The sequence below is a fragment of the Drosophila navojoa genome, chromosome 3 (assembly GCF_054131105.1).
Source record: "Drosophila navojoa isolate 15081-1374.11 chromosome 3, UAZ_NAV_1.0, whole genome shotgun sequence".
In the NCBI taxonomy this organism is placed as follows: Eukaryota; Metazoa; Arthropoda; class Insecta; order Diptera; family Drosophilidae; genus Drosophila; species Drosophila navojoa.
The window spans coordinates 8,316,872-8,341,320 of NC_142891.1; the positions used below are offsets into that span (position 1 = coordinate 8,316,872).

The following is a 24,449-nucleotide window of genomic DNA, read 5'->3' on the forward strand; positions in this document are numbered from 1 at the left end:
TTAAAAAAATTATATATCAAAAAAGGTTTAACTAGCGTTAAAGAATTTTTAGTTGTTCATTTTCTTTCGTTTATTTTGTTTTCTTTTCAATAAATAATAAATACTGAAGAGTATAATGACACTTATTATATATTTATTTATATATTATATATTTATTTTCATATTTAAATTTGTGTTTATGAAGTAACCTACTTTCGAACAAACCTTTAAATACAAAATAGATTTTTATTCAAAAATTTCTCTTTCTCTTATTCATGTCTTTTAGTTTATTTTCTTTTTTTCCGTTTTTGTTTTTCATCCCAGCTTAAAGCATGCAGCAGCGCCATCAACTGAAAAGCGTCGTGTGGACAATTTGTTTTTGCTTAAAATTTGGTAAAATTTGTAACTTTCTGTCAATCTCTTTGGTGCACATAAACGACCCTTACAATTACCCACCCTACCCCTGCCACCCGCCGCTACCGGCTACCCCGTAAGCTCCACTGCCGTAGATGGGACTAAAGTGTAGCATAAAGTTTTAACTTTTTCATTGGTTTCGCATTTTGGTTGTTATTTTGCTGGATGCTCGCCGCATATGTGGGATGTTAGCAGCAGCTAGGGGTAGCTGCTGCAGCCCCTACCACCAAACCCGCCCCACCCCTCCCACAATTTAACGCCCTCTGCCAGATCTTCTCGAGCAGCTTTGCGTCTATGTGTGAGGGTTTCTTGTTGACATAAAAGTTTCCGCTTTTTGTTGGAATTGGTGAAACGTTGCTGAGCGGGGGAGGGGGCCAATGTAAGTTTTTCGTTTGTTGCAACATCGTTGGGTTCTTTCTATTTTTTTTTTGTATTTTGTAGTAGTTGCTGTTGTTGCTGCTGTTGTTGTTGTATAGTGGACTTATGTGCCACGAATTTGCTGCGGCTACAAATTACAAATTGATTATACGTTCAACAAATGTGTTAATGTGGCATTGTTTGCAAACTTTTGCAGAGAGTTGTGGCTGAGGAGATGCGGCCCGAGTCGAGCTGCTGAGCTGACCATAATATATTACACGCCCACACACACAGAGAGCGAGTGATATGTCTGCACATGCATGGCAAAAGTTTTGTACGAGTTTTTCGTTTGCGAAATTTTCAACAGCCAACGCAAAATTTTCTCTCTCTACATTTTGTAAACTCTCTGACAAGCGTAAACTTTACGCTGCACACTAAAAATTTATTATGACCTATAGTGAGGGAGCGGTATGTCTATGTGTATGCGTATAACTAGTGAGGCGAAGCAGTGGTCCAGCGCTGTCCAGCTGCCAGTCCGAAGGTCAAAGTAGTTGAACATTTTTGAGCTGCTGCTTCAAAATTTATTGAAGCATGGCGTTGGCAAAACTTTTATTGCATTCGTTAGATCTCATGCCATTGTATTCATTAATATTTAATAAGCTTTTGTCCTGATTAAACTACATTAACATATGTTTTCCTTCTTTGTTTGCCAAAGTTCAAATGTCAAGGCAATAAAACATGCAATTTAATTCCGAATAAAATCAGCTCTCTTATTCGTGAATTAAGTGTGGTATTTGTGGGAATAGCCGGAGCACGTTTCTCATTTAAATTATTAGCAAAACTATGAGGCAGCATGCATAGAAATATTTGAACTGAAAGTTGGCAAAGAAATGGAGAGAATTAAGGTAATGAAATAGTGATATCATGTACATATATAGATATAGACTTTATAAATCATATTTAGATGATGGCATAAAAAAACAAAAAAAAAAAAAAAAAAACAAAAAGAAAATAATTAAGCAATTTATCAAAGCGGAACAAGACATTTAAAATAAATCATGAATCGTATAGATATTTAATAAAATTTAATTTGAATTTATTGAAATAAATTCAATAATTAATATGGCTTAAAAGTACCATTGCTAGCTCATAAAAAATATAAATATATATTTTTTTGTTAATTTGAGTATAAATAAAGTTTAGTGTATATTTTACATATTTTGCAGAGAATATGCTTTAAATGTCATTTGCAACTTTTATCAAAAATAGTTTTAGGTGATCGATTAAACACAATACAAAATATAATATTAGCTCTGACAATATTTCAATAATTAAAAAAAAAAAAATTGGTATATATTTTAGTCTGACAGAAAATGTATTTTACATATCATTTAAAATTTATTTTATTATCTTGAAATGTCATACTTAACTGCGAAAAAATATTTAGACAATTATAAAAAACAAAATGAGTTCAAATTAGATTATAAATATGGGGACAAAAAGCAAAGAGCAAATGAAATAATAAACTAGAACTGTAAGCAAAACTTAGACGAGAACTTAGCACAGATTTCAAGTAGTATATAGGATAATATATATACATACTTAGTCTAACTTAAAGTCTCTGCGAAGTTCTGTTTGTAATTTTAGTTTTAGCCGCAATTCCAGTTGCAATTGAAGTTTTCGACCATTTTCTGGGTTTCTGTCAGTTTTTGGCTTATCGAAGAAAACTAATTTGTTAAAATGTTGCCTGGCTTATTTGTCATCAAGTACAAGCAGAGCAGCACTACATCATCATCATCATCATGGTGCTGATGATGATGTAGTAGAGGCAGCAGCAGCAGGAAATGCGCCCTCAACAAAATGTGAAGCATCCATCATACGCCCGATGGGTCCGCTGGGGTCGCTGAGCGATATCAGCAGCGACTTTTGGCGATGGCTCTCTCTCCTCCGACGCGTTGTCTCAATGACATTCTCTGATGGAAAATAAGTGAGCACAACTAAATTCATGTACTTTACGTTGCTATCTCCTTCACTCTCTCTCTCTGTCTCTCTGTGTCGCTTTTTTCGTTTGGTTATACTTGACTTTGGAGTCGAGTAAACTGCAAGTAAAATGTTTTGTGTTGCTTCATTCTATTCTTTTTTTTCGTTCGCAAAGCTTCTTTGGCTTTGTGTGCTCGTTAAGTTTCCTTGTGCCGCGGCTTATTTGACTTCCTCCCTCCCTCCCTGTCTCTCTGGCTCTTTCTCTGAGGTCGCTTCACATTTTAATGCCAGAGCAATCGGCCCGTTACATATTAAATTTTAAGTGGTTCGCCAGGTTTTTGGCCAGACAGTTTCCTACTTTGCATGCCAGCTACAACAACAACTACAACAACAACGACAACGACAGCCTGATTGCCTTCTTAATGTCTCATGGCACATTGCACATACGAACACACACACACGCACATATACATGTATATGTATAGAAATATATATACAATATCCAATTACATTTACCGTTAGGACACGGTGGTTAAAGCTCAATGAGGTGTCGCCATGATTTAGTTAGTTAGTCAATGTTGCAGTCGTTGCATTCGAAGTGTACTCAATAGTCTTGACTCATACAGCACAAATAACGAAAGTTTAATTAGTGTGTGTGTGTGTGTGTGTGTGTGTGTGTGTGTTAGAGAGAGAGAGAGAAAGAGAGAGAGAGAGAGAGAGAGAGAGAGAGAGAGAGAGAGAGAGAGAGAGGGAGAGGGAGAGAGAGAGATGGCAATAGGGGCGAGCAGGAAGGCAGCTGAAAGGATAGCTTGAGAATTTGTTTGTGAGTTTGTTGGAAATCTTTAAGCGAACTAGCTCAACTATCTATAGATTTATTAAATGAAGTATATAAGAAACATATTAAATATATTAAGGTAGGGAGAAAAAGGATGGGAAAGTAAGATAGGCAGAGACGAAAATGATAAAAGGTGAAGAACACTGATTTACAGAAAGATATACATATATGTATATATATATAGAGAGAGAGAGAGGCAGGTTAATACGAGCATTAAGTTTCAATTGGATGGATTACCTTTGCCAGCTGAGCTGGCAGCTTCAAGCATTCTGATTGCTTGGATTAAAATGCAGCTTTTGGCATTTTCCTGCACTGGCGACTTGCGGGAGAAACATATCTCGGATGTCTTTGCTGCTTCGCTTTTTGCCAGCTCGCTGGCTTCGCTGGCTCCACTCGAGTTTTATAGCCGGCATTCAGCTCAAAAAGTGACACTCGACTTTGCCATGTGAAGCAAATAAATCATCGTAAGTTTTTTAGCCGGTGCCAAAGGCCAAAAACCCCTTTGACCCCACGCACGCCCCGCCCCACAAACCGAACCACCCCACCCATCATCCGTACAGAGCAGCGAGGCTGTCCAGCGTGGACTCAGCTCTCAAGTTAATTCAATTTAAGGCAAGAGCCAAATGAAAGAAGCAGAAACTTTGTCGTGCAGTTTGTATTTTTTTTGCTCTTTTTCTTTTTTTTTTTTGTCGAATTTTCCTTTTGATTTTCTTCATTTTGCGCAAAGTTCTGCGCTGGCAGAGTTGACACGTCATCAGGACAAAGCTACCGAAAATGTTCCATTGTTGAATGTAACGCAAGTCACATGATAAACAACAACAACAACAGCAACAACCACAATAAATAAATAAATAAAAAAACAGAACAATGCGTCTTAAACTTGAGCTTGAAAATTGTTCGCTTTCGCTGTTGCCATTTTGTTAAGCACTTCCTGCTCAACTATTTGCCATTATAAGAACCCACAATAAATCCACACTTTGTGTGAGTGAGAGGGGAAGAGCAGCCCCGACACATTTTGATACACTCAGCCACCCAGCGCCTCCCCCACCATCTCTCTATTGATGTGAAAGTTATGTGAAAAGTTTTGATTTGTTTAGTACATTTATTTTACACTGCCCGACGAAGCGTTTCGAACTCGAATTCGAGTTTCGAATTAACTCGAAAGTGAAGTGCATTTGCCTTAATCTACAATTCCTTTGGTTTTTCCTGATTTTTTTTTTTTTTTACCCCAATATCTAAGCAGCATAAATTATGATGTTTTGTATTGTTGTTCCCTTCGTCTAAGCCCAATAAATCGTGCATCCCTTTCGCTCCAGCCTCGAGTCCCAGCCCAGCTCTAGCTGTCTCAACGTTTTTTTTCTTGTGTGTTGGCAAACTTGAGTTATAATTGAAAATGTTTTTGTTGTTGTTGGTGCTGTGGGTGGCAGTTTAGAGAGAGCAGCTGTTCGTTGCTTTTAATTAAATTTTCCTGTCCACAAAACTTGAATAGGTAACATGCTGAGCAATGAGTGTATAAACAGAAATCATTTGTTTACGGCACTCTTGAATAAAAATCAACAGCTAAAGCAGAAGCGAACACAAAGGACAATATCAAACAGTTCGCACGACAAATTGAAAGAGAATTTTTATATAAATATAATTTTCAAAATATATTTGGTAGGTTTTCTTTTTAATTTTTTTTTGTTTTTTTGTGGCAAAGGGTTTACAAACTAAAAGTCAAATGCAAATTTATTGCTACATCAAAATATTTATAATATTTAGTATATAAAGAGTATTGATTATAAATATGATCTATTTTCAATTTTTATATATTAATTTTTTTTAACAATTATTTACTTAATTACTTTGCCTTAGTTAAAGTTATTATTTATAAAAATAATTATGAAAGGAAAGGCAATAATTAAAATTTATATATGCCAACATATGCTCCTTCATTTAAAAACATTTTCATTAGTGAAATTCAAAGTTGAATAAATGAAATTCATTATAAAAAACAAACATATTTTTTATTGTCATTTATTTTTACATATATAAATATGGCATTAATTTGCTTGCTATATATAGATTTTTTTTACTATGCATGTCTATTGTTTTTATTTAATCGCAACATGCCAGATTCAGGCCTCTGATTTGCCGCACGATTGACACATTGCCATTGATTAAAATGAAGCTAAATAAAAAGCCCAATTGTTCATATTTGATGTGAAATACCACATTGAGTAGCTTATAAAAATGCTTTGCATTTTTTTTTCGCATTTTTTCACCCTTTTTGATAGGTATGACACATTGATTAATTTGTTTACAAAGCAATTGTTCATGCATAAAATTATATAAACTGCCCGCAGAAAGGTTGGACTAGGGCCAAACCAGTCAACGATGAAACTGTCAATAGCTATATAATATATATATATATATATAGATAGATTCAAATAAATATAAATATATACAATGCATTACATTTATATATAGATGTTTTTTTTTAACTCCATTTGAACTTTCGTCTGCGGCTGACACATAACAGCAATTAGTTATTAATTAACAGACCGCATTTGTATTAATTAATTTATGCCACGCATGATATCGAACTACATATACTTATTTAATATTCAGCCAGCGCATATTATGCAATAATCCGAAATTCTATATATTAATACTAGAAAATTACACGAGTGCCAATGCCTGCCAGAGACACTTATTAATTAATAATGCGAATCACAATCAAATTGGTTTTTCCTATTATTTTTTGTTGTTTATTATTAATATTTCTATTTGCGCCACTTGGCTGGAAGTGTAGGAATACATGTTATTAAATATTCTATTAAATATATACATATTTATTTCAAATGCATTTATGTAGTTCCAGTATGATTAACCACATATCAGGAGTCGTCTTGTCGAAATGTTCAATTGCCAATTACATTTAATTTATAAATCAATAATTCCCTATATATTCGAATGTATATTTTTTATATAATAATTTACAATACAATCAATAGATTAGTATTAGTGCGTTTATTATTGTTTGGAAATATTATAAATATTATCAATTTAAATTATTTTAAATAAATATAAATATTATTATATATATTATAATTTTCCCAATCTACAAGAAACATATTTTTAGTTGTCAATTATTTTTTATTTTATCATTATTATTGATAAATATTTAATTTATATTTATATTACAATTTTCATACTATTTATAATTCTTATACAACAAATTTTGTATTATGGTTAGTGAAGGTTTTTTAAATATTTTATTAAATTATTATCCATTATTATGTAATATATTTATATTAGAATTTTCTTACTTTTTATAATTTCTATACAAAAAATTTTTTATTATGGTTAGTGAATGTTTTTTAAATATTTTATTAAAATATTATCTATTATTATGTAATATATTTTTATTAGAATTTTCTTACTTTTTATAATTTCTATACAAACAATTTTTTATTATGGTTAGTGAATGTTTTTTAAATATTTTATTAAATTTTTATTTATTGACCTTTTCTATTTTTTTTATTTTCTAAAGTTTATTTTATTTTTATTTTAATTTTAATATTTTATTTTTAATGTTATATATATATATTAATTATATTATATTATATTAAAACTTAAGTTCATTGAAATATTTCCAGTTAGTTTTAAACTTCTGCTCAACAATTTATTTTATTTTATTATTTTTTTTTTTAAGCAAGTGCGAAACATTTACGAATTAGCTGTAAAATCTGAAGCGTTGTTTGCTGTCTTTTTGTTTTAGGTAAATATCGTTTTAATAAAATTGCCAAGGCAAACTTGCAACGACAACAACAACAACAATAATAACAACTACAAAACCTCGAACAACAACATTTTGTGAAAATCTTGAACAAAACGTGGCTAAAACTAAAACTAAATGCAGACATAAATATTTTATGCTTAAAGTAAAAAACTTTTGCAATTTGACTGCTGTTGCAGTTGCAGCAGCCAAAAAGCTGGCTAAATCTCATACAAACACGCTCGCACACACACACACGCTGTGGCTGGTTTTGGCCTTTTTTGTGCGCTTGGCCAAAATCTAAACATAAGTTAGCATTTAAGTTGGCGCAGGGCGCAAAAGCATAAAACACGCAGGAGCAACACACACACACATGGGAACCGCAACGACCCTGTCTCTCTCTCTCTCTCTCTTTCTCTGTCTCTCTCTGTCTCACACACACACACTCATTCTGGTGATCCACTTCCGCTGCGTTCAAGATAAGAAATTTACTTGGCTATTTGAATTCCGGATGCCTTAGCTTCCCTCTTATAGAGAGGGCGTTGTGGCTGCTGGTGTGGGCGTGGCAAGGGCTATGAGTGTGACTCAGGTATGGCTCACACCCTCCTCGTCCTCTCCCTCCCCTTCGTAGTCGTCGTCTCGTGGCTGGCAAATTTCAGCGCATTGCAAGTCAATTAAAACTTATATTTTGCTTGTTTGGGTTTTCTTTTCGTCTTCGTCTAGATTTTGTTGTACTTGAATGAAAATAATATTTGTTACTCGGTTTTGGGCTAAATTTGAAAAGTTTAGCTACTGAAATGCCAAAGCTCACTTTATATGAATATTACAAATGGAAAATATATAAAAATATAATAAAAAATAATGTATAAAAATAAAAAAAAAGAGAAAAAAATAAATAAATAAACAAATAAATAAATAAAAAATATAATAGTAGTTTAATTGCAATATTTAGATTTAATATTGAATTTTAATTTTATTGTTAATAATAATATAAAACTATTTACATTACTTGTATTAAGTATTGAATATTTATTGTACAATTTTAATTAATTTTTTTTAAATAATAGTATAGATTTTATTACTATATTTATATTTAATATTTATTTACAATTTTTTTTTAAGAATGCCTTTCTTATTTTTACTTTAAAATTATAATTATTTCATTTTTTCCTTGTTAATAACTTGATAATAATAATTTATTCATTCTTCTTTATTAATAACTTAATGTGCATATTTATATATTATCCCTAAGGACTTTACATTTTTTACATTGTAGGGTATCTGCTTGTCGTTCACTGCCAGCCGTAACACTCTAAGCTGTGCCATTTGGAGTCATATTTCGAACTCGCTGCCTCTATAAAATCATTTATATTCGTCAGTTCCTCTAACGTTCCGCCAACAATTTTGGTCTAAAATTAAATTTCGCATAGGAAAAAAAAACAGGAAAAACAATTAGATTGAAGCTGGATTTAGTGGACTCGCTGCAGAGCTGTAGCTAGGACATGGCATTGAATAATTTATTGCCTGGAAACTAATTAAAATTGCATGAACACGTCTCGAATGAAATTTAATGAAAACATTTGATTTCACATTTTCCATAGATATATACATATATGTGTGTGTGTGTGTTTCTCTCTCTCCCTCTCTCCCTCTCTCTCTCTCTCTCTCTCTCTCTGTGTGTCATGTCCTGTAAGCTTTCATTTCATTAAGATGCCGGCGACATGATCTTTTAATTTCATTTATATAAATATTTACTTTCTATTTCCAATTGGCTGCCAACTGAATTGCTAACTACATTTTCCCCACTGCAGCTTTTCCCCATCTCCGGCTGCTGTTTTATTTGAAATTAAATTCGTTGCGTCGACTGTGCGAGGACGATGAACTAAATGTAAATTGAATACTCGCTGGCACAAGCTTTGTAGAGCTTAGTTTTGATTTACCATGTCAGACTCTTAATCCCAATGAAAAGGCTTCAAACAGCTTGAAGAGGTTTTCACTAATTTTGCTCAGCTCAATGTAAGCTTAATATATTAAAAAACTATTTATTTTGGCTATCAAAATGCTGTGAACAGTGGGTGAAAATCTATATATTTACTAAAAAGGGAAACCTTATATTTAATTGGGATTTTTATGTATCGTATCCTTATATAAAAACGTACATATCATATGCTTATAGTTAGTTGTCTGACGTACAGATTGTATGATATCATATAAAATGGTAAATCATGTATTTTAAATATACATATATGAATGAACAATAAAAATCTATAATCAAAATTAATGAACAGCAAGCAAATTAATTGTGTCAAGTTTTGAAGAATACAATAAAATAAATAATGTCTATGGAGTAATAGGAAAAGTAAAGATGGAAGATTTAGAAAAAGAATGTTCTAACTACATGTATGTAAATTAAAAAAAAAATAAATAAATAAATAAATAAAAAAATTAATATTAAAAAATAAAAAAATAAATATATAGAAATAAAAAAATAAAATAAATATATAAGAAAATTATATAATAATAAAAATATTTTTGTATGCATTACAAAAACAAAATATTTGCCAAAAAATCAAAAAACAATTTTCTATATATAATATTCTTGTTCTGTTTTCTTACATAATTATTATTAATATATATACATATATATTTTATCCTTGTTAGATGTTAATGATTTTCTTAAATATTTATTTTATTTTTATATATATTTTTTTTATTTATTGAAGCTTAGTTCCTCTTATCATGGCCAGCTTAACTTCTATTTATTATATTCATATATGCATATTTGAGAAAATATATTTGATATCCATAAATTCATAAATTTATATATTTGCATCAATCATTAAAGTTTCTGAGCAGCCCAAAAATTTGTCTAGCTTCACGCCCGCTGTTCGCTCGCTTATTCTCTTTTTCTCTTCCCTCTCCTCCCTCCCTTCGCACTCTTCGCTCCCAGGCCAATCAATTTCAATAGCCGCAATTTGTTGAGGCATTGTCATAAATTGCACTAATGCCTATATAGGCGTCAGACGGAACCAATCTGCCCACTGGATGTCGCGTCGTCTGCCTCTTCCTATTCCGCGCAGCCCTTCCAGCCACGCCCACGGCCCACGCTCACTGGTCACCTGTCAATTATTTTAACAAGACAAAACGCATCAATGGAGCTCATGGAGGCTCATGGAGCATGTCAGGCCATGGAGGCTCTGGCTAGATTTGGCAGTAAATTTATACAATGTGTCAGCTATATACATATACATATATATTTATATACATAGATATAGATATATATGTATGTATGTATATAGAGAGCTTCTGGAACGTGCAAATCCCCTTTGCGTTGAAATGGCTTAATGTCACTTTATTTCATGCGGTCTTGTCACGTCTGTCTGCGCTTTTTGTTTCGATTCGTTTCATTTCGTTTCGTTTCAGGTCTTTTTTTGGCGCTCTCTGTTGTTCTTTTTGACCTGAGAGCGCCGCCTTTGTGACACTGTCCATCACTCAGATGTGTGCGTGTGTGTGTGTGTGTATCGATTTGTGTTCCGTCCAGCTCTTGGCATTAGTTTTTGCCAATCAACAGCGCCCCGCCTACCCTCTGCCCCTCTTCCAGCGACCCCGCAAATAGCTTGTCAATTTTTTGGCAATTTCATTGGCCCCGTTGACAATGGGATTTGTTGCGTTTCATTTAATATTTGACCGGGTCGCATTTGTAACTTAAATCAACAGCTTCCAGCGATAACCCCCTCCCGTATATATGTATATGTACATATATATAGAGCAGCTGTTATAAATAAAGATTTTCACTGCGGCTCATTTAATTTATTCAAAAAATAGTCATTTCCGTGGGCTTTGTCACCAATTTCAATTAAATTCGCCGACTTATGTTCAAAATGTTTACGAATCGAGATTTTCACAGCTAACGTTCGTCCACCCGTCCACCCGTCCGTCGGAGTCGAGCAGAGCTCAATTTAAATGCCGTCACAGGGATCAACATCAACTGCCTATCGATGGCAGCCAGCGTGCCATGAAAATTGAAAATTAGCATCAGCAGCCGGAACTGAAGGGCAGGCAGGCAGCAAGGCGAACAAAGGGAAAGGCTTCGCTAATTGGAGCAGAGTCTCCCACTCCTAGAGCCTAACCAACACAGCCCTCCCTGCCCGCCCTTTGCCCTGCATCTGTTTCATTGTCATGTCACAGGGGCATTTAGAGCGCGCAAATGTTTTCAGCCAGAGCTAATTTCTAGTTTTTTTAGGCAATTGATTTATTGAGATGGCGTTTAGATTGCAGGAACTGTGGGGGAAGGTTGGAGAGCTCGATTAAGTGAGTGACGGGACAGTATATATAGAAGAGTCTAGATGAGCAAGAGTCTGAAGTCATCTAGGAAGCCAGCAAGCGCCTGATACAGTATAAGAGCAAAGAAAGGTATCCAAAGAATTCATCACAAAAAGGCATTAATAAACTTGAATTTATCTATATAGAGATATATTGAGAGAGATATAGATGTATAATATAGGCAATCTGGACAGCTTGCACAACAAATCACAACGCCTTTCTGCCTAATCGAGCTGGGCAAACAAACCAATCTCTGTCCAAATACAAATACCAATACAAACGCACACACACACACACACTCGCTTGCACAGAACTCTGTTCAACAATGAAGTAATTGAAAGAAGAAGAACTTGGAAATGCAGCTGCTGCTGTCTACTCTATAACTTCAGCCAGCCACGCCTCTACTTTGAGCGCCTGCGACATCAAATGCTTAAACATACATATCAAGTATATATATAGTATAGATACATATATACATACAACAGCTGCGTATATAGCTCAAAAGCACAAGTAAAAACTGTCCAATGGCAACAACAACAGCAACAACAACAAGAAATCGCATCGTTGGTCACTTTTGCTCGTTGAGAAATTGACATTTAAACATGAAATTCCAGCCAAAAATTCGTGCCAACAACAATGGCCTCGGCCACTTTTTCGTGATACCATAAGCAATTCGTCCACCAGCCCCACCTCCCACCTCCCCCCTGCCCAGCTGCCATCCCTTAGTTAACCCATAGCCATGCCCAGGTCCAGCAACTGCAATCCCAGCACGACTGCAATCTCAGCATTGCAAGCATTTTGACCAAAAAAAAAAAAAAGAAAAGCAAGTGAAGAAGAAGAAAAAACTTTACATGGCTGCAGTTGGGCAGCAAGAAATTGAAAATAGTCCCAGCGCTGGCCCCTGCCGCCTGCGACCACGCCCACCGTAAGCACACATATCTATGCTAGGTATTCCCCATATGACTGTCTATCTAAACTGTCTATATATGTTTGTCTGTGCGCGTGTGTGTCTGTGTGTGCCTCCATGTCTGTGTGCACTTATCGATTGCTCATACGTCGCGTTGTCCCAAAGTGTCGAAAGGCAGAGAAAAAAAAAAAAACAGCAGCAGCAGCAAACAGAAAAATAGAATGGAATAGCAATGAAAATGTGCACAAAAGTTGAATCAAATACCAAATACCAAAGGCAGAAATCACACATTCTCACACACAGAGAGTGCGAGAGACTGAGAGCGAGAGAGAGAGAGGGCGAGAGAGAAAAACCCATTAACACTAATCGCTTCCCCACAGACACATAAACAATTTATCTGCCACACACACGTGAGTGTGTGAGTGTGTGTATGTGTCCTTGCTGTAACTTACCCACAAGATCGAAGTCAAAAGTTTTTCGTCGGCGGCAACAGACTTGCATTTTCTTTATTTTCTTACTTTTTTCCACGTGTTTTTTTTTTTTTTTTTGGGAATATTTTTGCTTACGCTGGCGTAAATTTATCACGTTAACCTTTGGGAAATGCTCATATAATTTATCTTGAGGCAAGTAAATTTTCAAAAGCGCGCCTGGAATAAGTAAAAATGAAGAAGAGGAAGAAGCAGCAGCTGCAGACGAGAAGCCGTGTTGCTTTCGGCTTCGCTTTTCCAGCTATAGTGCGTGCTAAAAGTTTTCCGGCTCGCCCACAAAAATACTCTGGGGTGCTAGCAAAACGCTCGCGCCCGTCTATGTGTGTGTGTGTGTGTGTGTGTGTATGAGTGTGTGTTAGCTGAAAAATGGCTCAGCATTTAAAAACATTCCATGTGTGTGTGTGTGTGTGTGTGTGTGCACCGCCTGCTGAGTTTAGCTGGGCTTTAAAAAATTAGGTTAATTTGAAGTGGATGCGATTGATGAGCTACCATCGAAAAACACTTGGCAAATAATTAATAAAATTGCTGAAACGCTTTCAGATTTCAGATTTCCAGTTGTAAATGCCTCAGGTGGGCGGCTAGTCACGTCTGCCAATTGTATAGCATTACTTAAGTTGATTTAAATTTTAAATTTTCTTTTTTTGTCTCAACTGTTATATGCAGTAGTAGGAATTTTAAACTTTACGTTGTTATGCTCTCTCTTATAAAATTGTGGAACTTATCATAAGTGTGAATATTTTATTGAGAGGCTGATTTTGAGCAAACACACACACAGGCACACACACAACATACACGATTGAGTGAGAGTCTCTGCATGCATGCTTAAGAGAGAATAGATTCCACAGAGTGGAGCGTGGGTTGGGAACGTAATTCAAAATTGAGTGGAATTCTAATGACAATTGAGCGAAGACTATAGCGGCTCCATATTTAGAGCACTCTTAATGATAATGAAGAGTGCAGTAATTATTGTAAGTAAAAATTTGTCTTGTATATAAAAAAGCAATATTTTCATTTCAATCATATATATATATTCTTAATGTGAAGTCAAAAAGTCTTTAGGGATTTTCTCAGTTCTCGCTGCTTTTCATATTCATATTGCATTGCGGCAGTCGCGAGTTTCTTAATTTCTATGCCAGCTATGCTCTAGTATTGTTGCATTTGTTTCATTTATTCTTTTTGTCTCTGGCATTTTCTATGAAACGCCCAGCACATTGTCATCGCTTCATTAAGAAAGTTTTTCTTTATAGTTTTCGTTGCATAAATGCTGAAAACTTAATTTCTGCTAAGTGAACTTGTTAAGTTTTGCTTCGTTTTTTATTTTCTTCTCTTTTATTTTTTTTGCCATTTTCATTTTTTTGTTGCCGCCGCTTTTATTATGACTGTTAAGTGTGGTGGTTGAGGAGGGGGAGCGGGAGGTTGAGACGGTATAATAGTTGTTGTCCTGCGGCTGCCTTTGACACTTTGGTGGCCACACTTTTGCTGTTGTTGTTGTTGTTGTTGTAAGTACATCTTGGCGCTGCTTTAAGCGCATTAAATGCGACTACAACAAAAATTAAGAGAGCAAAAAATAAAATAAAAAACGAAGTGTGACAACTCAGTAAATGGAATTTAAAATGGCGACACTAAAACAGTTGCATATAATTGTGCTGCACTGTGCTACAAAGTCGCGCGAGACCCTTTAATGGGACACTCGCCAGATAATGCTAACTTGGCCGAGCATAATAACAGCGCATATGCAAGCCATAAAGCAGAGAACAGCTATTCAAGCAAGCTGCTTAACTGGCTCATAAATCAGTCGAGAATATATATAGAGAGCATCAAACTAAGCCAAACTACATTTGCATTACAGTTCCACACAGTTGCAGTAAAACGTTTACGAATGCGACACACAGTGAAAAAAGAAAAACAAGTTCCAAATCAACAAAATGCTCTCGGCTAAAATTCAAACACATTTTATATTGCATTCAGTCATCGAGAGTGCTCGACTGGGAAATACCCTGAAATGAAATATTTCACTGATATTTATAATTTATATAATCAACAATACATAATGAGAAAAATAAATAAAGAATAATTCTTTTTTATAGATCAACTCTTTTTATAAAAAGAGTAAAATTTTATTATTGTTCAAAGCATTTTTTTTTAATATTCGTGATTCATGTAAATTTGATGAATTATGAAGTAAGTTTGAATTTCTTCATGTTTATTTATTTTTTACCAAAATATTACCAAACAGTAAAAAAAATAAAAATATACATATATAAATATAAATAAAAATAAAAAAAGTTAAAAAAATACGTAAATATATTACGTATTTTTTCTTAACTTTTTGTTTTTAATTTTTAATATTATGTATCGAAGATTTCATATTGTTGCCGAAAAACAAAAAGTTCAGCTATGTTTATAAAAAGTAATTTATGATGATTTTTCTAAATCCATACGGTTTTGGAGCCCATACAAAAATTCAAAAAAAAAAAAAAAACTGGCGATTGTTATATCGACTAAACTGGGCAAACGAACACTTCCACAAAACCAGCATACCCTGCTTGCCCATTTTCAATGGACATAAAATCCTTTAGGAACGAGCCATAAGTGAAATTCAATTGATTGGAAAAACTACGGTATGACAGTAAACACAAATTTTCATAGAGCTACAGAAGCAGATTTGAGAGTGTGAATGAAAAGCTATGCCATGTTAACTAGTGTCAAAAACTGCTGACTTGGAATGGCTTCTCACACGTGGCATAGACATGGAAAACGGCATCAAATTTCAATTAAATCAGACACAGATCAACACTTCATAAGCAGCAGAGCAGCAGAGCCCAAAAACTCAACTCAGTCAGTCGTCTGGCACAAGCAGTCGGGTTAGAGGTCAGCAGGTGGGCAGCTGCCGGCGAGGAGGCGTGGCTGCTTTGGCAAATGCACCTGATTCTGGCAGCAGTCGGCAGCAAGCAAGCGCTGCACATTCAGTCAAGTTAAATGAACCGCATCTATTGACTATCTCGCCATGGCAATGGCGATGGCGATGGCAAATTTTGCTTTTGAAGGCAACATAAATTTTTCAAACGATTGACTCAGCAAAATGACCATGAATGTGTGACATCAGCATTGCTAGCCGACAACAGCCAACAGCCAACAGCCAGCTGCCTCTCCTGCTCCATCAACAGCAGCGTCCTCATCATCATCGTCATGATGATTATATCGAGGCTGGACGGGCGGCTTGGCTGCAGCAAATATCCAAAGGTAAACACGTGCATTGCCTGCTTTCGTTATCAGTCAGCTTGCCAGACCAGTCCAGTCCAGTCCACTCAGACAGACCACGCCCACATTGACCGCCTTGTGGTACGAATTGACGCTTTGACGTTGCTTGAATTTGTACAATTTTGTCGCCTCAGCTGAGTTGCCTTGCCCTGTCCCAGCCAGGACTCTATCTACTCCCCTCCCCTTTAAGGTCTATTCGCTCGAGTGTTGAAAATTACCCATGAAAGATTTCCGCAGCATCGAATTGGTTGACATTGGCCTGGCGGTTCATTGAGCTGAAGACAGGCAATGAGTCGCTGCTACACAGACTTGATCAGCTAATTATGTGCAACATGCATAGGGTTATTAGACCTTAGATCAAATACAACAAGAACAACAACAACAATGCCCAGGGCTATCAAATTGCGAAGGCCTGCTCTCTGGCAACTAATAAAACGTGCGCTAAATATTTATGAACTTTCATTTTACGACACCTTCGAAGCCAGCTGCAAGCCAATGGGAAAAAGAGAAAATGCAAAGCCAAAATAAAATGCGGGAAATTGTCGTTGCGACTGGACGCTGGTCAGCGGCTTTTACATATTTAATTTACACCAACAACAACAGTAACAGCAACAAACGAAACTGAGCAGCATACAGAAATGAATGTAAAAAGCACAAAAGAAACAAGAATTATGAAAAAAATAAAAACAAACAAGAAACAAAAGTGCTAAAAAAATCACGTTTTGTCATTACCCAACAGCAGCAGCGAGACATTAACTGGCGTCGTTAAGCGTGAGTGCGAGCGGGATGCCAATAGCGCAACAATGAAAGCTTTTTTGTGGAAGCTGAAGTTTTGAGTGTGAGGGTGCCCAAAGAGAGAGAGAGAGATCAAAAGAGAGTCAGACACACTGAGAGCGTATGCTTATTTCCTTTCTGTTTATAAATAACAAAAAAAAAAACTAGATTTTATTTTCTGTCTGATTTTTTTATTTTGTAATTTTGTGCAATGTATTTGATGATAATATATACAAAGTAAAGAAAATATTCCAAAAAAACAAAGCATACAGGGTACAAAATTCTAAAAAGCTAAAAATATTTATTTATCATAAAATATTGACGCATGTATGTGTGAATATCGAGTATAATCTAAGAGTTACAATTGGGAGGGCAGCATTGCAAGGGCTCAACAAAACCCTGACCTCTCTATATATCATATCTAGCATTATGTTGTTAATTTTCAATAACAACAAAAACGTAATCCATTTAGATGTCGTTCTTGGCGCAACTTTAAGCCAAAAAGCCACTCCTAAATTCCAAGCATTCCATTTTGAAGAATTCGGCTAGGAATCGTAAGCCCAAAACTGGAATTACGATTTCGTATGCCAGGCCCAACTAAGTCGCTCAAAACAAGTCACGTTCTTTAAGCGTTTGTAAAATAAACAAAAACTAAAGAAGAAGAAAACTACGACGCGCTTCAGGAGATCCAAGTGGGCTGCTCCTCTTCTTCTTGTTCTTCTTCTTGTTCTGATGCCATAATTGTATTGCATAATTTTAGCACGCTCCAATGTAAAGTGCACACCATAAATACGCCCGGAAATATGCGGCAATATATAATTTGCATACACACACACACACAGACACACACACATATACATATATGTATATGTGCACATATAGATATCTGCCTACTGGAGTTGCACACACTACTTTTCTCATTACAAATTGGATTTCGCAGTCACATTTCGCTTATTGCGTTAAAAAATCTATGTAAATTCCTTTATATGCCCATGAGAATGAGGCTCTAACACAGGCTGCACTGGCTCTGCCAGGCACTGGATCTCCTTTCTCTTTCACTCGCTCACTCGCTCACTCACTGAGCTTGGCCCCATTCTCGTAGCGTACTTTTGTGCGCCGCTTCGTGTTGCAGCTGCACGTAGCGCAGCAGCGGCATTTTGTTTGCATCTTATTATTATTATTGCCACAGAGCTACAGATACAAATGCGCACACACGCACACCAACACACACACACATGCATACATATAAAAAGCAGCGTCTGCCGACTGCCAAGTTATTGCGAAAATATAATTCACTGCACTCTTTTTTTTTTCTTTTGCACCATTCTCTCTGCCTCTCTCGCTCTGTCTATCTATCTCTCTGTCTCTCTTACGCTCACGCTCTGTCTGTTTGTTGCAAATTAGCTGTGTGGCAATGTGATAATAAAATTTTTGTGTGCATTTTTGTTGTTGTTTTATTTATTTGTATTTTTTGTGCAGAAGAAGTTTATTGTCGGCAATTGCGCAGATTATATAATCATGCTTGATAAGCTCTCGTGCCCGAACAGGTTGAGTTTCGGGCTTAAATGAAATGCCAAATCTTAAATAAAAGACAAACTGAACATAGACAAGAAACAAGGGAGCCAATGAAGATAAAATAAAATAGCATAAAAATAATAATATAATATAATACCATACAATAATAGCTATTATTTGTGTGTTGACAGTGAGAGAAATAAAAGCTCTCGAAGAATAACATCATTCTCATGCTCTCATTATCCACACCGCTCATTGGCTGGCTTCCACACATTCGCGCCGTTTGTTAGAGTGTGCGTGTGTGTGCTAGTGTGGATCTCTTCAATGACTCTGCATAAAGCGTTCAGCTCAGCTTTCAAGCTATGATTCCTTTATGAGCTTTAGAGTGTGGACTTTGAGCTTTTTTTTGGCGTAGAAGATAATTGAACTACTACTTTTACGAGCAAGTTCCATGTGCTGGTGATATATGTATATGGTAATACATATGTATATTAATATGTTTACTGCCTGACGTTCAATCCCACAGCGTTTTGCAGTAATTGTTGTACGAGCTATGGAAGCTGTTAATGCTTCAGATTCACGCACAGACATCCGCAGGCAAGTGTATCTTATGCATACAACATAAAAATTAATTACCCAACACTAACTCTTATAATTGTACGCTGTCCATCCGACGCGACGCGAGGCTGATGACGAGGCAAGACACAGTCCGAGACAGGGGACTCTGGCTAATTGTGGACTTGTGCGAGTCGTTTCATTGATTTATGGCTGCTAATTTCTACGCACGACGCTCAAAGTATTAAATAATAAACTCTAACGCGACGTCCTGCCACGAAAAAGGCATCATGAGCCGGCAGGATCTCGCTCTATGTGAACACAGAGCAAACCCGTTCGGGTTGCCTGCTGCGTTGCAATGGCGCCGACGATGTCGCCCTGGAATATGAGCTTCACGCGTCTCTGCCTCTCGTGCTCTCTCTCTCTTGGCCTCCCTGTCTCCCTCTTCTTCCCTTCCGCCTCCTCTTCTGACTTTACAAGTGTTTTGTTCTATTTTATGGGCCACTGACGCTGCGTGTGTCCCCCATGGCCACGGACCCCTCACGCTTACAGCCTGCACTCCCAGCCGCCGCCCAGCTCGTTGGCATCTAATGAAATTAAAGGCGTAATGTAATACAGCTGGCAAAGTTTTCGCAGCGGTTATTTTCCTCGATGGTTGCTGCAAGGCTTGAGTGAAGCGCCTCTGTCCTCTCCTCTCTGGGTAATATGAGCTGTAATCATCAGTAATTATTTTATTTATTTATTTTGGCTTGGTTTGAGCTCACTTTAAAGAGATATTACATTACATTTACATGGCTGAAAACAACAGAGACGAAGACGTAGGTTACAGCACAAACGCAATAATGCCCCGTTCTCATTTTTAATTGAGCATGGCTCTCGTAAGAACACACTCACACATGCATACTCACACACACACACACTCATGCGAATAAACGTTCCTAGGAGAGAGCGTGCAATGTGATTGGTTAGATTACTATTGAGCGTGAATGTGGTGTAAGCAGTGTTGCCAGATTAGCTATTTAATAGCATTTTTAGCTATTTTTGAACCCTAAATGCTATGAAAATTTTGAAAATGCTATTAGCTATAAATTTAGCTATTTTACAAACGAATATTTTTATTTGATTTTAGTATTTAAAGCAAAAAAAAAAAAAAAAAAAACATTTTTCGATTAAGTCCCAATTTGTACGTAATGGTCTGCGCGATACTACCACCACGACTTTATCGTACTTGTGAACTTATACCATCGCTAATTCTTCTTGGCGCGCTTCTTGGCATTAATTGTGATGGATAAAAAATATAAGCAGAAATTTCGTGATTCCTGGAAAACAATCACCGAATTTAAGGATTGGATTAAGGAGGATGAGTCGGACAACACGCGGGCGTATTGTATATACTGCAAATGCAGTGTTTTTGCGTAATTGCACGATATAAAAATGCATGTCGCGACAAAAAAACATAAAACGGTTGGCGCCTTTGGGCAAAAAAACAAAATTGTTTTCGAGCCATTGGCAACAACTAAAAGTGCAAAGGAGGAGGCGGCATTATGTTTGTACGTTATTACCAATCCTCAAATGTTTTCAATGTAAAAACATTGAAACTATTCTGCGGCAATACGCAAAAATAAATTTCATTGAGTGGCACAACACTTCAGAGACAGTCAAGTTCTGGGCGGAAGTCCTTAAATATACTGATGCCGGTGGCGTAAAAGTTTTTAAGGATTTGGCTGAGTTTGCGTTGGAGCTGTTATCTTTACCATGGTCCAACGCAGAAGTAGAACGAATATTTAGCCAAATGAATCTAATTAAATCCAATTTAAGAAACAGAATGCAACTGAAGACGCTTGACGCTATCTTAAGCATAAGGCATATATTTTATGTGTTTTATTTGCAGATATGGATTGCGCAGGAATGGCAAATGCTGCCATGATTATACCGTGCCTTCCAAATATTTAAAAATGATTCCAGTTAATCAAAAATATAATTCTGATGATAATTTGGATGTGGACCAAATTGTAACATTATTAAATAACATTTAAAAATAAAATTTAAAGTAAATGCATAATGCATAAAGGTTTCAGCTATTTTGTAAGCTATTTTAAAATTCGTTTAGCTATTTTCAGCTATTTTTTAGAGACGATTTTGCTATTTTTATGTCTCAAAACCTGGCAACACTGGGTGTAAGTAGTGCAGGTAGCGTGGGCAATTCACTTAGAGTCCACAAAATTACGCTCAGCAAGGGGATCGGTTCTGAATCGTTCTCTTTTGTGCTCTAAGCTAATTATGAAGATATAATTTATGCTCGATTTCACTGCTTTTTGGCAATAATATGAGTAAAAAATATTAAAATAATCCTAAAGAGCCCAGAGAGCACAAACTAGAGCGAAGATAGGTGGAAAGTAAGCTATGCTGGGAGTACAGCCGTTGAGTGAAAGTAAGCTATACTGTGTGTTCTTAAGCGCAAGAGTTGAATTTTCTCATGCTCATGCTCATCATACTTTCCACATTTGATTTGCTGTTTCTCAACAATCTCAGTAGACTGTTATTTGTAGAATTTTAACATATCTCGGCGCTTAGAGTCTGTGTGTCAAATTTCCACAGTAGGGCATAGACAAAACAAGTTTAAATATAACAAAATTTTGTATGTAATATTTTAATTTTGTCATTTTATTGTTTTTTGTTTTATAATACGTATCCTCAATAGTTTTTTAACCGTAGAAAACTCCGATACTCATGGCATCTTTAGGCGATTCAGAAAGTTTCCTGCAAACCGTGATCGCAGCAGCAGCAGCAACAGCGGCCCAAATAGCTCAACTGACGACTATGCCAGTGGATCAGCACAGCTCACAGCCCGACACTTCTGTACTCTTTGATGAGTTTGATCAGGAGATGATGGACCTGAACGACCTGCAAGAGCTGAAGGAGCTACAGGAGCACCTCAACTGTGGTTCCAGTTGCCCAATCAAACTACGAAGTCGCAATTACACAGACATTGCAGGCCGTCGGCCCATACATACTCCGAAGGCCAAGGCTAAGACCAGTAAGATACCTAGGTCATCAAAATCACCAAGAGCAAGGCGAATCGCCAAAAAACCAAAATCACCGAAAAAGTTAACGAGGGGCCTGAAAATGTAGGACAGTGTAATTCAGTGAACCAAACGTTATACACCAAATGTTAAATTCCTTACCCTTCATCATACAGAGGCCATCGCGGCGGTACTCCCAAGAAAGCTACACCCCCGAGCTTGCGTAAGAGAAAGCAAACTGCGACCAAGAATACGCAGCCCGTGACGCAGTCCGTGACGCAGCCCGTGACGCAGCCCGTGTCGCAGAGGCGTCCGCTCTATACGCGCACGAGTCCCAAGGTGGCTACAAAGAGAAAATCGTAAGTAATAGAAGGTGCTAAATGGGGTCTGAGATCTGGGGTTTCTCAAGCAGATAACTATTCGCCTATAGAGATGATTCGGGTTATGATGGTCCATCATCTTCGAAGCGCAGGCGCTACGAGAAGACACCGGTGAAGGGACGGAAGACAAAAGGCGACTCGTCCCTGTCGGGCGAAAATCAGCGAGAGAGTCCTCAAATTATAGATACAAATAGAGCTGACGGACTCTCAGTGCCCGAACTGGCGAGCCCAGAGCCTGAAAGCTTGAGTCAGATTAGGCTTGTGTCCCAGTCAGTTGAACAATATGGACTTCCCCTCGATGAGGCAGAGAGTACTCCCGATATTCAGGACCTTAGCCAAACACTCACGATGAGTGAAATTCAAGATGACGATGATTTCAACGAGGTTACGCTGACATATAAAAAGGGACAGAAGTCGAGCCTGTATGATCTACAATCGGATGGACGTAGCGACAGAGAGGACGACGATGATGATGATGACGACGGCGACGGCGACGAAGACGATGAATCTGAAGAACAGGAACCGGATAATGGACATTTACCCAATAATGAGCAGTTTAGGGGACGCCAACGACCAAAACCGCAAAATATGCCGAAAAACACCCGTAAGAGCGGATGTACTATGATGTAACTATTGTCAATGTATATATATATATATACGTATATGTATATATACATATATGCATGTATTATAAAAATCGTGCTTATACTTAAAATATGTTTCGGTAAGCTAGTTCAAACAAATTTTTATTAGCGTTGCTAATGCCGATCGAATTGCATACAATACAAAATTTATCAGCTTTTATATAATACAATTTGTACTTTCATAAGAGACTCTATAATAAAAATTTCTACGCACACACACCCACACATGCACATGCATCTACTTAAGCAATGAGTTGATTCCATGCGATGGCCGCAAGCGAATAGAATCCACACAGGAAAGCTGCTGTTGAGCGTTGCTGCCCATTTGAAGTAAAGGGAGTAAGAAAAGAGCTCCGTAATAAGTAATGAGCCAGGAGCAAAAGAGAAAGCAATACTAACTAAACAGAATCCACAGCTAGATCGAAAAAGTGGAGGTTGAATTGAGCGCAATTCTAAGTGCAGAGGGAGCGAAATAGTGGAAGTTGAATTGAGTGAAATATAAACACATGCATATATGTATGTGTGAAGTTCACAATCCACACGCTGTCCAGCGCTCCTGCATTTACTCAAAGTAGAAGTAATTGGAGTATTAAGACAGCAAAATGTTGCTCTGTTTCTGCAGAAAAAGTAGCAATATAAATAAATTTGTGCAGATGTGCATTAAAATTTAATTTAAAGATTGATGGACTACTGCTAGAGCTAGCTAAGCAGCTGGCTCTACTTTTATCCTAATTCAATGTCCCATACTCCTTTGCTCTTCACCTATTTATAGTGCATGAAAAATTCATAGTTTGACTGAGTTTTTTCACCACGAAATGATTGAATGGAGTCGAAAGAAAGTCGCAGCTGCGACGACAAAAACTTTTTGGAAGACAAAAAATCGAAATGAAAAACTTGAGTTTGCAAAAAATTCATTTTAGTGACGCACGTAAAACTGCAAAACTCTGTGCCACGCCCACTCGCAGGCAATGACAAACTACTATGTATGTATGTGTCGGGCATCTCTTTCCATGTCCCACCGATCAACATTGTTGTTGTTCTCGTCGCCCCAGGCCCACGTAAGTTTTTAGAGGCTTAATTAAATGCATAAACTTCTAAGCATAAACACAGTTGCCCTTACTCTCCCGCTCTCCCGCTCTCCCGCTCTTACGCTCTCACACTGTCACACTGTCACGCTCTCTGTCTTTCTTTTGCTCTCTTCGCCAATTTCGCATTTTGTGTCCGCCAACCTCGTTTCACCCATATCGAAGCAGC

The 24,449-nt window shown here is 36.7% G+C and overlaps 1 protein-coding gene across 2 annotated transcripts; it reads left to right on the forward strand.

Annotated features, from left to right (window-relative positions):
- The first annotated feature begins 21,685 nt into the window (after nucleotides 1-21,685).
- LOC149091681 (uncharacterized) lies at nucleotides 21,686-23,341 on the forward strand. Of its 2 annotated transcripts, XM_089258227.1 has the most exons (4): nucleotides 21,686-21,786; nucleotides 21,850-22,276; nucleotides 22,348-22,530; nucleotides 22,602-23,341. In XM_089258227.1, exons 2-4 carry the CDS (start codon nucleotides 21,879-21,881, stop codon nucleotides 23,179-23,181), a joined length of 1,161 nt encoding a protein of 386 aa, XP_089114353.1. In that variant the 5' UTR covers nucleotides 21,686-21,786; nucleotides 21,850-21,878; the 3' UTR covers nucleotides 23,182-23,341. The 2 variants fall into 2 exon arrangements, with proteins under 2 accessions (XP_089114353.1, XP_089114352.1); XM_089258226.1 differs by lacking the exon at nucleotides 21,686-21,786 and having other exon boundaries at nucleotides 21,798-22,276.
- The last annotated feature ends 1,108 nt before the right edge of the window (nucleotides 23,342-24,449 follow it).

Bases quoted from the DNA above. Each gene is read 5' to 3' on its own strand.
- LOC149091681 (XM_089258227.1), top strand. From the start codon at position 21,879: ATGGCATCTTTAGGCGATTCAGAAAGTTTCCTGCAAACCGTGATCGCA. The intron at 22,277-22,347 runs GTAGGACAGTGT...TTCATCATACAG, and splicing joins TTAACGAGGGGCCTGAAAAT to AGGCCATCGCGGCGGTACTC. The intron at 22,531-22,601 runs GTAAGTAATAGA...ATTCGCCTATAG, and splicing joins GTGGCTACAAAGAGAAAATC to AGATGATTCGGGTTATGATG.